The following is a 12242-nucleotide window of genomic DNA, read 5'->3' as shown; positions in this document are numbered from 1 at the left end:
GGCTTTGAAACATAAAAGATGAAGTACAAATTGGTGGTTGGTAAGAGTGTTTACTTTAGCCAGTTTCTGGTCATGACCTTGGTAACTAGTGCTATGACCTAGAAAAGCTGAGACCACTTCTATATCAGAAGCCCTGCGCAGGTAAGTCCCACCTGTGTCTGCTTTCTTCACTTCCAAAAGCAGGAACTTGGGCTCAATGATCTCTCCTATCTATTCCAGCCATGAAATTCTAGGATTCAGCTAATTTGGGAGTGGTGGGCGCCATCAAATGTTTTCCATCAGAACCTTGCAAAAGGCAGGTGATAGGCACCAACCGGTTAATTTCAATTTCAAGCAGGAAATTTCAGCCAATGCAGGGTAATCATGGCTGAAATTATAAAGCACAAGAAGAGTTTTTGTGTGCACTGCCAAATGGTCAGCCTTGTTTATTAGTTTAGCTTTAGTTTTAATCAACACTGATTTTCAGTCTCAAGATAAAATCCCCATTAGTCCTAAGAAATGACCTATACTAGGAAGAAAAATTTAACAAGCACCACCTCTCAAAAAACAAACAAACAAAAAAAATCATCTACATATGTATACGTACGTGTACACACACACAATTTAATGTTTGAGCTATGTAGAGTATTTCTCTAGAAAGTTTGATTAAAAAATATTATTAATGTGGAACTCTAAATAAACATCACAAGTGACCCGATCAATGAAATGAAGTGTAGGAAGGCGTGTGTAATTTAAAGAATTCAATATGACAAATCAAGACTACCCTAAAATAGAGAAACAAATTAGCACATTGTAACGCCCAGTTGCCTCTATAAGGCATGCAGAGGCAGGTAGCTTTATCATCCATCCACCGGAGCCCTCTGGCCAGTAAGAGATCACACAGGTGCCGTTTAGCACATGACCAGCCCCACCTGTGTGCATTTTCACTGTGTTAAAGAGTAAGTCACAAGGTGTCACAGCGGATCGATTGGCAGGGCTGTTATCAGCCCAGACACGCAGGTGGCGCTTCAGTCTTCAGACCAGTGCTGACACAGCTCTCTTGGAGAAGTCTGTACCAGGCTGCATATTGACAAGGGAGCCTCTTTAGACAAAAAGGCCAGTCAAGGCCAGCAGGTGTGTGCTCTTAAGCCCTCCGGTGGGCTTTGCAGGACCATTTAGCAAAGGCGCTGGTGAAGGAGAACATTTCAATGTTCTGTGGTCTCCACTGAGTTCTTGTACGGGACAAGCCCTGAATACAGGTTTTCCCCAAATGGAGTTCACGTGTCCCATATATTGGTCAATTCTTCATAATTAACCATAAGTATGTCTAAGAGATAATGATAACCTGGATTTTGGGGGCGATAATGGCCATAAGAAGGTATACAATTATTATGTCATCACTACGATATAAAGGCGAAAACCCCTGATGGCATTATCACATATTATGAGAACACCAAACGCACGGGTCCTACAACATACCACTGCAAGTTTTGTTTGTTAAATTGAACTATGCTAGTGCAAGCCATGTAAAAATACTTTTAAAGACACTTTTAGGAAACCAAGCAAAGTTTTGCATTACTTACACTACTCAACTGGCTGATAAGAAAGGAAATAAGGGCAGCACAATCACCATCGGCGGCAACATCAGAGTTCCTATTGACTGAGAACTTGCTACATACCAGGCATCTTAACATGTGTTAGACATTCACTCCCAACCTACAACTCGGCTAAGGAAACGAAGGCTCAGAAAAGTTAAGACACATCCCTAAGATCACACAGCAATCAAGAGGCAGAGCCAGGGTTTGCATTCAAATTTGACTTATTGTAAGTCACACTTGGGTTCAGATCTTTACATTCCAGGCATGGCACTCTTTTCACTCCAAAGGAAAAAATACTAGTGGGGGGAAAAATTGGGCATATTTTTTACGTGTGCCACTAACGAGGAAGTGCACAAAAATACAATCTGATTGGGAAATCCTCTCTCTCTCTCTCTCTCTCTTTCTCTCTCTCTCTCTCTCTCTCTCTCTCTCTCTCTCTCTCTCTCTCTCTCTCTCTCCCTCTCTTCCACCCTCCCTCCCTCTCTCCCTCCCTTCCTCTCTCTTTTACACACATAGGCCACCACCATACAACTAGCAAACTCAAAGTTATTATACACTACAACATCGTATATTAATGTAACGTATACTAATGTAACATCCCATATTTTCTGTTGTGCAAATCACTTGAAATAAGCTAATTAATGGTCCTGAAAACACTTTCCTAAAATGCAAAGTGCTCCAGGAAATGTGAGGTATTAGAATGATTCAGATCATAATGCCTGGCTGTGGGCCCCCAGGTAGATAAATGCAAAGAGGGAGGAGTGGTGGAAATATCAAAACAGAGAAAAACAACACAAGAATAAGTACCAATATTTGTAATCAGAAGTCAGGAGATTCCCAACACCCAGAGGGCAAAATTCTCAGGTCAGCACTTTCTTCGCAGAAGAAACTCTCTTTCTCAGGCTTCTCTTCCTGGCAGGTGAGGTGGAGCACTTTATCAGAGAATTCTCACCTGGCTGTGAGGCGCACAGATTCTTTTCCAACCGTAACTGAGGTGACTGTTGGTAAGATTCAAGGCAAGTGCATGGTCAGTCTGAACACTGCCAGTGCAACTTATGTTGCTTTATGCAAGAGGTATGCTTTGCATCTCAGCTCTGTGCTATGGGGCACTGGGGAGGTAATATAAACAAGACAACAGAGGTCCCTGTCCTCGTGTGGCTTGGGTTCAATGGTGGACATGCAGACACAAAAAAATAAACAAACAAACAAAAAAAACAGTAAAAAATAATAAAAATTTAAAAAAGAAATAAACTACAAGCAAGAAAATGTAACTTTATGAAGGAAATTACCAGGTAGGAGTAATGTTAACTGAGGTGATCAAGGAAGGGCTGGCTCTCCATAAGGAGAAATTTAAGTTGATCACTAGAGGACCTACTAAGTGCTGGGACTCATCCTTCATTGCTGTTATTTTCTTTGAGATAGTTAATTGATCACCTGAAAATGAAGCCAATACCATGCCAATTCTAATTCAAATTAGAACTCTTTTATGGGTTATTATGGAGGAATTCTACCACGGAGGGCAAAGGTGTTGAGATGTGAATGAGCTTGGCAAGTTCATGGATCTAAAAGAAGCCCCTTGTGGCTGGAGTCTGGTGAAAACACAGTAGGGGATGAGACTGGGCCATCAGGAGAAACAGAGCCTTCAAGGTAAAGAGTTTGGAGCTTATTCTAGGAGGAAGGGGAAGCTAGAAAGTGACACAATACACTTTATGCTCCAAAAATACCTCCTTGGCTACTTGTGGGGAGCATGGTAGAAAGAGGGAGCAAAGTTAGGAAGCCATCCTGACCCTGAAAAGAGAGGATGGGGGCTTGTGACATCACCACAGCGGGGCAGGTCCCTCTTCAGAGGAGTTTGCTAAATCTTTCATTCTAAGCCCTGTTTTTAATTGGGAAACTAAAACTTCAAATTAGGCTGGTCAGAGTGGTAGTGAAGTGAGGGCAGGGTGCAGCCGGCAGAGCCTTTAACACGGCGATGTGGGTGGCCCTCACCAGCAAGCTTTGGGAGCGAACACTGAACGCTCCAGTGTTAGAAGTTCCAGCCCCTGGGGATGTCCACGCATGGACTCAGTCCTGTGTGGAACATATAAAATATATTTTATATGTTGGATTGAGGTTTGCAAAACAAGTTATTTACTAGTAGGGATGAGAGCTAGGACTATGGCCGCACATGTGTGAGACTGGAAAGAGTGAAGTGAAAAACATGTTTTTGTGTGAAACTGAGCATAAAAAAATTGAGTGATAAACACATTCACAAAAACAACTTCTGGTTATCACCTAAGAAGTAAACACGTCCAAGGAAAAGAGGATAAAAGCAGAACTCCAGAGCAGTGCCATGAGTGGTCTGACTGGGCGCTCCGGCTAAGACCCTCTGCGAGGGGCAAGCTGCCATACTCCGGGACTCTCCGAAGTTCTTCCTTGCAAGACCAGCTCGCCTCAGACCCAGTTGTCTCTCCCAGATGAGGAATCTTCTCCATCCCGATTGACTCTAGGACTTGGTTCATTATTAAATTCTATGCTACTCTGTATAACCTTCTGTGCTTACCAGAGCATTGGCCTCTGGAGGGACATTGGTTCCCAAATGAAGCTGCGTTCCTCACTCTATCTGAACCTGTGCTGGGACTTTGTTCCCCACTCACATCATGAGTACCACACAGGGACGTAGGACTCTGCCGAGGGGTAAATGTCCCCTGGACTTTCAGGAAGAGACTGAAATATGGCAACTGCCCTTTCAGATGCTCGCAACAAGACCTCATCTCTCTGAGCCTCAATTTCCTCATCTGTTAAAGGAGAACCAGAATGCATGCAGGTGTCACATGAGGAGCTCCATCCCTCTTCTCTCCAATCATTGGCAGGCATGTGCTACACAGACAATGTCCTCACAGGTAGCTAAAGTAAGCTGCAAGGGTAGAAAGGAAACATCACCGCCCACAAAGAAATGCAGAGCTACACAATGTGGAGAGACTGCCTCTTAGGAGAGGATCAAACTAGGAAAGTGGGAAGCCAAAACATGCTGGACGTTCTCTCCCCTCCATGCCTTTATTTTTTCTAAGATTCCTAATTGATTACCTGCTAAGGAAGCCAACACCATGCCAAATTCTAATTTAATCTCATACTTAACATTTCCAAGGGGAGGGAGGGTGGCACCACCAAAAATGAAATAGCTTTTATACTCATCCTACTACTGTTTTAAATGATTAAAAGACCATCTTCCATAGAGCACGCCTGAGAAGAGTCAAGCGCTGGATGGAACACTAAGTATTTTTAAGTAACATAATTAAACTTTTAGATGACTATGCAGAATATTCCACCACAATTCCAGTGACTCTTCAGATAAGGCCACTTCAATGAACACTGAATGTATTCCTTATTCAATAGGGCAGGTGATTTGGGTTCTTGTTTTCAATAACCAGGGTATATGTTCCATCTCTGGCTCCATCCTTTGGAATTTCACATGGCTCCTTTTCAAATGAGACATTTGAGAGACAAATAGTCAAACCAAGTTAGGTGGATGAAGTCAACATTCCAGCTATTGCCAAAGTCAACCTGTCCTAGGAAACAATGAATATATTCGCCTGATAAATTTCCACAGGTGACACTAGAATCTTAACTATTATTTATTTTCTGAGAGAGGTACTTTAGCAGAGTACGTAACAGCACAACCTCTAAAACTAAACTACCACCTGTCCGACCCTGGACAATTAACCCTCTGTTTCTTCATCAGTAAAATGTGGATGTTAGTAGTACCTACGTCATGAGGTGATTATGAGGGTTACATAAGCTGACCTAAAGAAAGCACTCAGCACCATGACCCAACAGAAGGAAAACACTCCATAGATGCCAGTTTTTATTACCATGACTACCTTTCAGAAATGTGGATACCTTTCAATAAACGTACACACCCACACTACACTTCATATTAATCTATCAGAGCACCTATTGTAAGCATGGGTTTGTATGGCTCCCTTCATTAGCAAATTGTAAGCTTCTAGATGACAGAAAATGTCTTCATCATCTCGGTATTTCCAGACTCTGGTATTGTCATTGCGTGAAGTATAGGAATTCTTGAAATGACTGAATGTGGTTTTAAATGTTTGTAATTGCCTATGTTCAGATGCATGCTGCTAGAATTTAAATAAAAAAAGAAAAGAAAACCTAGGACAAAATTGATTTTTTTAAAAAGAGAGAGAGGAAGGTGGGAAGGAGGGAGGGGACATGGATGGGGGGAGAGGGAGGAGAGAGAAAAAAGAGAGAAAGATGAGAGCAACAATATCTTGGATAGAAAATAACAAAGGTACACGTAATATGTAGATCAGAATACTTTTTAAAGCTCTGTTGTCTGACAGAAATTGTTTTCCCAGATCAATTATATTTTGAGACCCACCAACCAAATCCAAATAATGGTTATGAATCCTGTTCTTGATGATGTATAAAGTTGAATGTTTGAGGTTGTTTGTTTAATGTTTTGTTTGCTTGTTCAGAAAGGGGATATTCTGTGTTCCTTGTGAAAAATGAGTTAATGTGGACAAATGTAATAAAAGGAGATTTATAGCCCTGTTCGCCATACAATTTAAATTAATTTCTTTCTGAAACCCAAACAAAAAGCTAAATGCATAAAAAATGCATACTGTTTTATATCCTATATCATAATTTACACACCAAAAAGGGAGAAATTTAAATGTGCATTGATTTAGGCAGATAGGAATCTGTGTTGAATGTGCGCTGAGAGATTTTTTTCTTCATGGCCTCCTACGAATAGTTAGTGCAGCAATTTTTAATTAAAAACAGTTCCCATAGTAAGAAAATGGAAAAAGAAAAAAAAGACCTCAGGAAAATAAAATGGGTACAAGAGTCCTGCAATTTGTTTTCTGAGGCCATGCAGAGATCTTGAAAAATACGAGAGTTTGGGAAGTTCTCATTTTTAAAACTGCACTTTTGGTTTCATTTAACATTTTCAAAATAGCTTTCCTTACCACTACCAATTCCCCCCTCCCCCATTCCACACCAACCCTCTTCAAAAAACTTGAAAAGTTCTGTGTTAAACACTGAAAATCATTCATACGCCTCAGAGTAACAGCAAGATTTTTCTTTCTAAATTTCTAGGAAAAAAAAAAAATTCCAAGTTATCACAATGCATTTTTCTTTTTTTTTTCCACCTATCCAAAACACCTAATCTCATTTTAACTAGACTCCATCTGAACATCAATGATACTGAGCTACGCCATGAATAAACATGATGTTACAACTTGAAACCCTGTGACTGAAGTATATAAAAATGTAGCTGAAAGAAAAGACTGAGAACCACCCCCCCCACAACCCCTCCCATACCCTCCCCAGGGAGTTTTAGAGTTAAGCTGAGAAGGGGTGAGAAGCAGCAGATTTAAATTTCAAGGTCTTCAAAGATTTTTAATGTTCATATTAAATCCTGTAAAACTAAAAACTGTAATTCTAATAAAATCCTTGTGTGCAGCTGCCCATTGTAATCAGTTTTCTCTTTTGGAGTGGGACGTATCATAGTGATAAAGGAAAAAAAAAATCTCAAAACAGAAGAAATGCATAATGGGGCCCACCCTTCCCTGATGTTTGTGGTATTTTATTAAAGTGAAAGCACTGCCAACATGAAAAAAATTGACTTCAAAACATCTTCATTAAAATGGAGACATTTTTGGTCACTGAATGAAGAAACAAGTTATAGGAAAGTTATCTACAATAACAAGGATTGTTATAACTTTACTTGATAAAGTTTCCTAATTTCTATAACAATCCAACGTTAGTGAAATCTCCTCACTAAAATGAAGGGCACTGTGTGTCTCACATTTTCTCTCTATTTTCATCTCATAGCACATGCCTCCGGAAATGGAAAAAAAAATAGTTTTTGTTATTTTTGAAGCTTTTTACAAAACAAATTCTGAAGCCTTTAGAATGTATATTTTATATCCTATCCGACTACACTCGGTGTGCAATGTTAAATTATATAATTGCGTAGCTGTGTTCTTCCAAAGTACGTTTGGGACAACAAGACCATTCAAATACATGAATTTTGGAAGACATCAAGTCAATTCATGGCAGCACACACAACGGAAAATAAAACCCCCTCCCACTGCCTAGGAATTACAGTGACCAACAGTGACGCAAATCTCAGAGTTTCTCCTAATTTCATTTAAAAAGGGGGGAAACACCCACACATTTCTTTATGAAATGCCACTGAGATTCTAATGTTGCAAAGAAATTTTATTTCCCAGAACAGCCAACAGCATTTAAAACATGTTTTTGTTGTTTTTGTTTGCTTTAACACATCTATATTCCTTAAAAAGAGATGAGGTCCTCTAATCTCTCTTAGACCCTTGCTTTCTTTTGTCACAAACATTAGGGATATGAATTACTTCATGATAAAATAAATGTGGAGAATGTGGGGGTGAGCACTTTCAGGGGGTTGGGAAGGGGGAGCCTAAAGCAGCTTCAGGGGCTACTCACCCCCCAACAGCATCAGAATTGTGTTTCTCAGGAAAGGTGTTAATTTCAATGCCATAGTTCTCAAACTGTCTCTCCTCTTGCATCTACTGATTCGCTCATCAATAGGCTAGTTAACAAATGTTTATTGAGTACCTACTTTGTCCCAGAAACTCCTTGCTCCAAGGGTTAGCTTTAAATAAGATTGGCGAGTTTCTGCCTTCAACATTTCCACCACTATTCGCCTACTATTTTGGTACAAGTTGTTATTTTAAACTAAATACCATGAGCAAAGAAATAACGTGTGTGCGTGTGCGTTGCTCTCTAGTTCACAATATTTTCTCACACCAAACGTGGGATTTTTGTGGAATCTGAATTTTTAAATTAAAGGGGCATTGCAGGTATTCCCAGATGAGGAACTAAGATCCATGCCAACTAGTTAGTAAATTACAGAAGCAAGTTAGAAACAGGATTAACGCCCAATCTAATGCTCTTTAAACTACAACTACCCAGCTTCTGAAGAGCTTTGATTTGATTTAATTGGAAGAAATGCATAAATCCCCAGGAGAGAATGCCCTGAGGGTCAATGATGGAAGGAGGGTAGGTAAACACCAGGGTTCTTTACTACTTTCTTTCCTTTCCATAAGGAAGTTTCTAGGAAACTTCTACAAACTCCATTACAATGCATTCATCATAAAGTGATTTGCTACAATTCTTTTCTAGCCAAGTCTATGCTCAAAAAGGAATGGGAGTTCAGAGTATTACCCAGATATGCATGTGTGTGTGGTATGAGAAGTCAATGAAATGATACTACTTAATATAGGATAGGGAACCAGAAAAGGGTGCCTGTTGCCCAAAATGGTTGGATACATTGGTTAAATTCAAAAGATAATTGCTCAACAATCTCTTTGATTTTGTATGTGAATAAACTGGTAACTCTTGCTGGGTATTATTGTCTAATACCCAACCAATCCCTCCCTCTGGCTCAGAGCAACTTTCTTATAAATAATCATCATTGGTAAAGGCACAATACAACTTTTTCATGAAAAGTTATTTTTTGTACAAATATTTTCTAATTATAAACCATGATCAACATTCAATATTTAATGTTAATATTTAAATATCTTAGAAGCAATTATTTGATTCTCTCTTTTTTTCATATGAAATGGGAAAAAAAATGTATGGCCTTCCGTTCATGACATTATTTACTGCTTGGCAAAGAACTGTCGTTACAATTATTTGAATAATTATAAAAATGATCTAATTAAGGGGGGAAATGTTGAAGTTAGCTGTAGAACACGCCAGTAAAAAGTTCCCGGTGCTTTTTTGTCACAGTCACAGAGATTTTAAAAAGTTTTAAGCTTTCCCTCCAGGTTTTTGAGTTATGAAGCAGATTTTTTCTACTCAGAGGAAAATCTTTAAAAGACCTCATAATCCCCAAGTTAGGAGTACCTGAGTTTAGCTAATAACATGACCTAATAATGTGCCATTTTTAAGAACTATAACATAAATGGGGGACTTTTCAAAGGTTTTTCTCTCTAATGTGAAACAAAAGTGGGCACCTTGTTGCACCCTGCAGATTTTTATGAGGCAAGGATGGAGAAGTCTCCCAGATAAATCTCCCATCTCAGCACTGGCCAAGTTATAATTAAGGGGCACAAAGGGCCACAGAGAGACCTGCCTGCTCTCCTAACCCAGGAGGATGGGAGAAAAACCTTTCCACAACTCCTCAAAAACTTTCTAAAATGTAAAGTGAATGCAGGTTATTTTTAGATCTTGTTGCTGTTCAAGAACTGAGCCTTGGTCTCTCTCTCTCTCTCTCTCTCTCTCTCTCTCTCTCTCTCTCTCTCTCTCTCTCTCAAGCTAATTACATTTTTAAGACATTTACCCAAAATTCATATTGCATTTCGTGTGTGTCTGAACTATAAGACATTTTCTATCCTCCTAATTCTGAAAGCAGGCTATGACAACCAATAGTTTATGCAACAATTTAAGATCCCAACACACACAGATGCAAAGGTCTAAATGAAATGTCCAAACTATAACACACACACATACACACACCACAAGTATCATTTACTGCCAACAGCTTCCCACTGGAAGCAAAACAGAGTTTGCACTTCCATAAAGCTCCTGGCTTCTAGTGAGGGAGAGCAACAGTATCATCAGTTATATTTAACATCTATGGTGCTATTAGCATATAAAGAAAATAGCAATAATAAAGACAACCCAGGTTAAAAAAAAAAAATCAGTCCTTGTCCAGCAGTTAGCCAATCAGAAAGCAGGTCACATCTTGTTAACTGTATTAATACACTCAACCTCATGAATTCTCCACGGTTCCGTTGACAATTCAAGCAAGTGTGTTTTATTTTATCATACAACCTTAGTTGAGTTCCTTGCCAGAGTTAAGTGGCAATCTTCAATCTAAAATTCCACCAAAGCTATTCCCTAAAAGCTCTTGGCCATCCACCCTCTGGGTATTTGTACTCTTACAGAGAAGACTGAATTTCGGTGATTTCTACTCCATAAAGTGACTTTGGTGCACCTTTAACAAACTCCTTCTCGCAACACTTCAACACAAAGCCCCAACTTCCAGGCAAAGGGACTGCCCAGCAGCAGCAGCAGCAGCACAGAGAAAAGTCAACTGGCATTAAATATTTAAATTGCAGGAGGCAGCCTGGAGTTTTGCATTTACAAAGTTCTGAAAGTCCTATTCTCCTCTCTGCTCCCACAGTAGCTGGCCCAGGAGGCTGAGGTCCTTCTCTCAGGCACAAAATCACAAATATGCAAAAACTGGAGCTGGCTTGTCTGCTGAGCCAGCTCCTGGGGAAGGTAGAGCCCTTAGGAGACACTCCCATTGCGAAAGGAGAAAGTCAAGAACCTACTTACCCCCAAGCAACTGGTTTCTGAATTTAACAGGGACATCTACAAACATGTGTCCCTCCGGGGCTAGTTGTGAAAAGTACGCGGGGTTACTCTTTTGCCCCCCTTCATCTCAATTTTGATGACTTTGAAAAGCAAATGCAGGTCAAAGCATACTTCATCTGAGATTTCTTAAAAAAAAAATTATTTTGCCACATGCAAATGATCACAAGATCCTTTGAAATTATACCTCAAGATTCACTAAGGGGACTGACTCCGAGTGTGCAAACCCTGGAGTTCTGGGAGAGCAGCGTTTCTGGAGACCCGGCACGCAAGTCAAGTGCTGGGCTGTCTATTTCTAGATTCCAGCAGAAACTGTCCCCAGCTCCAAGAGTTGCTATGCCTGGAAACCCAGCATTCAAACTAGTGGATTCATCCTGGCGCTCATTTCCACATACGTGGTAGTATCTAGTGGGACACTTCCCTCAGAATTCAGCCAGCAACCCTAGGAAAAGCCCACGAACAGCTTAAAAAACAAAAAATATACACAAACACACACCCAAGGTTGAAGTACTTACCTCTGTGCGAGACTGCAGTCTCTTGTTCATCTCATAGATTCGGTACTCTGGCTGTACCATGTATGGTGTATGTCTCCTATAAAATGGGCCGAAAGGAGAAGAATAGAAAGGGTCATGTGGCGTGCTGGACATCTTGCCTGCTTGTCGAAAATCAAGCTAAACAGAGTATCAGTAACGTCCATGCAGAGCACATGGGCTGTGTTCTTCACAGTACAAAGTAGACGCACGCACACGCGCTCACACACACACAGAGGAAGGCAGGCAGGCAGGCTGAACACACTGGCTGGGAACTGCTCTTGGAGCCCTCTATAGCAAGAGAGGAGAGGGAGAGCTGGGAGGAGGAGGGCGAGAGAGGGAGGGAGGAGGGAGGGAGAGAGCACGGGAGAGGAGGGAGAGGGAGAGAGCAGGAGCTCAGACAGGAGGGAGCGAGGGAGGAAGAGAGAGAGAGAGAGAGAGAGAGAGAGAGAGGCTGGATAGCTTTAGGCACTACTGCTTGTTTTTAAAGAAGCAGTTTGTGGAGAGGTCATTTCCTGTCCGCACTGTAGACTACTTCAAAAATATAATTCTCCTCACAGTCTGACAGAGGTCTAAGGTTTGGTTTTAATTTTTTTTCCTCCAGCCAAGACTATTCACAACCTGATTGCTAAGCTTGTTAACATATAGGTGGTTTAACAGGCTCACCCCTGACAGCCACACTGTTGTAATGTATCAGAAAAGTGATTACTGCAAAATGCAGAAACACAGGCTCCTTGGTCTCCCACATTGGAGCTGGTGATTC

The 12242-nt window shown here is 40.6% G+C and overlaps 1 protein-coding gene across 14 annotated transcripts in view; it reads right to left on the bottom strand.

Moving 5' to 3' along the window:
- LDB2 (LIM domain binding 2) overlaps window positions 1–12037 on the bottom strand; it is a 347866-nt gene extending 335829 nt beyond the window's left edge. For 8 of the 14 annotated variants that reach the window (XM_081048383.1, XM_081048378.1, XM_081048388.1 and 5 more), the window contains exon 1: window positions 11465–11777. In XM_081048383.1, the coding sequence (XP_080904509.1) occupies window positions 11465–11596 (132 nt within the window). In that variant the 5' untranslated portion in view covers window positions 11597–11777. Of the gene's footprint in view, window positions 1–11464 lie in introns of all 14 variants that reach the window. The other 6 variants (XM_081048382.1, XM_081048375.1, XM_081048385.1 and 3 more) reach the window with 6 other exon arrangements.
- Between the last annotated feature and the right edge of the window lie 205 nt (window positions 12038–12242).

The sequence above is a fragment of the Rhinolophus hipposideros genome (genome assembly GCF_964194185.1).
Source record: "Rhinolophus hipposideros genome assembly, chromosome: 1".
Lineage (NCBI taxonomy): Eukaryota > Metazoa > Chordata > Mammalia > Chiroptera > Rhinolophidae > Rhinolophus > Rhinolophus hipposideros.
This window is presented reverse-complemented; position numbering and strand designations above follow the sequence as displayed.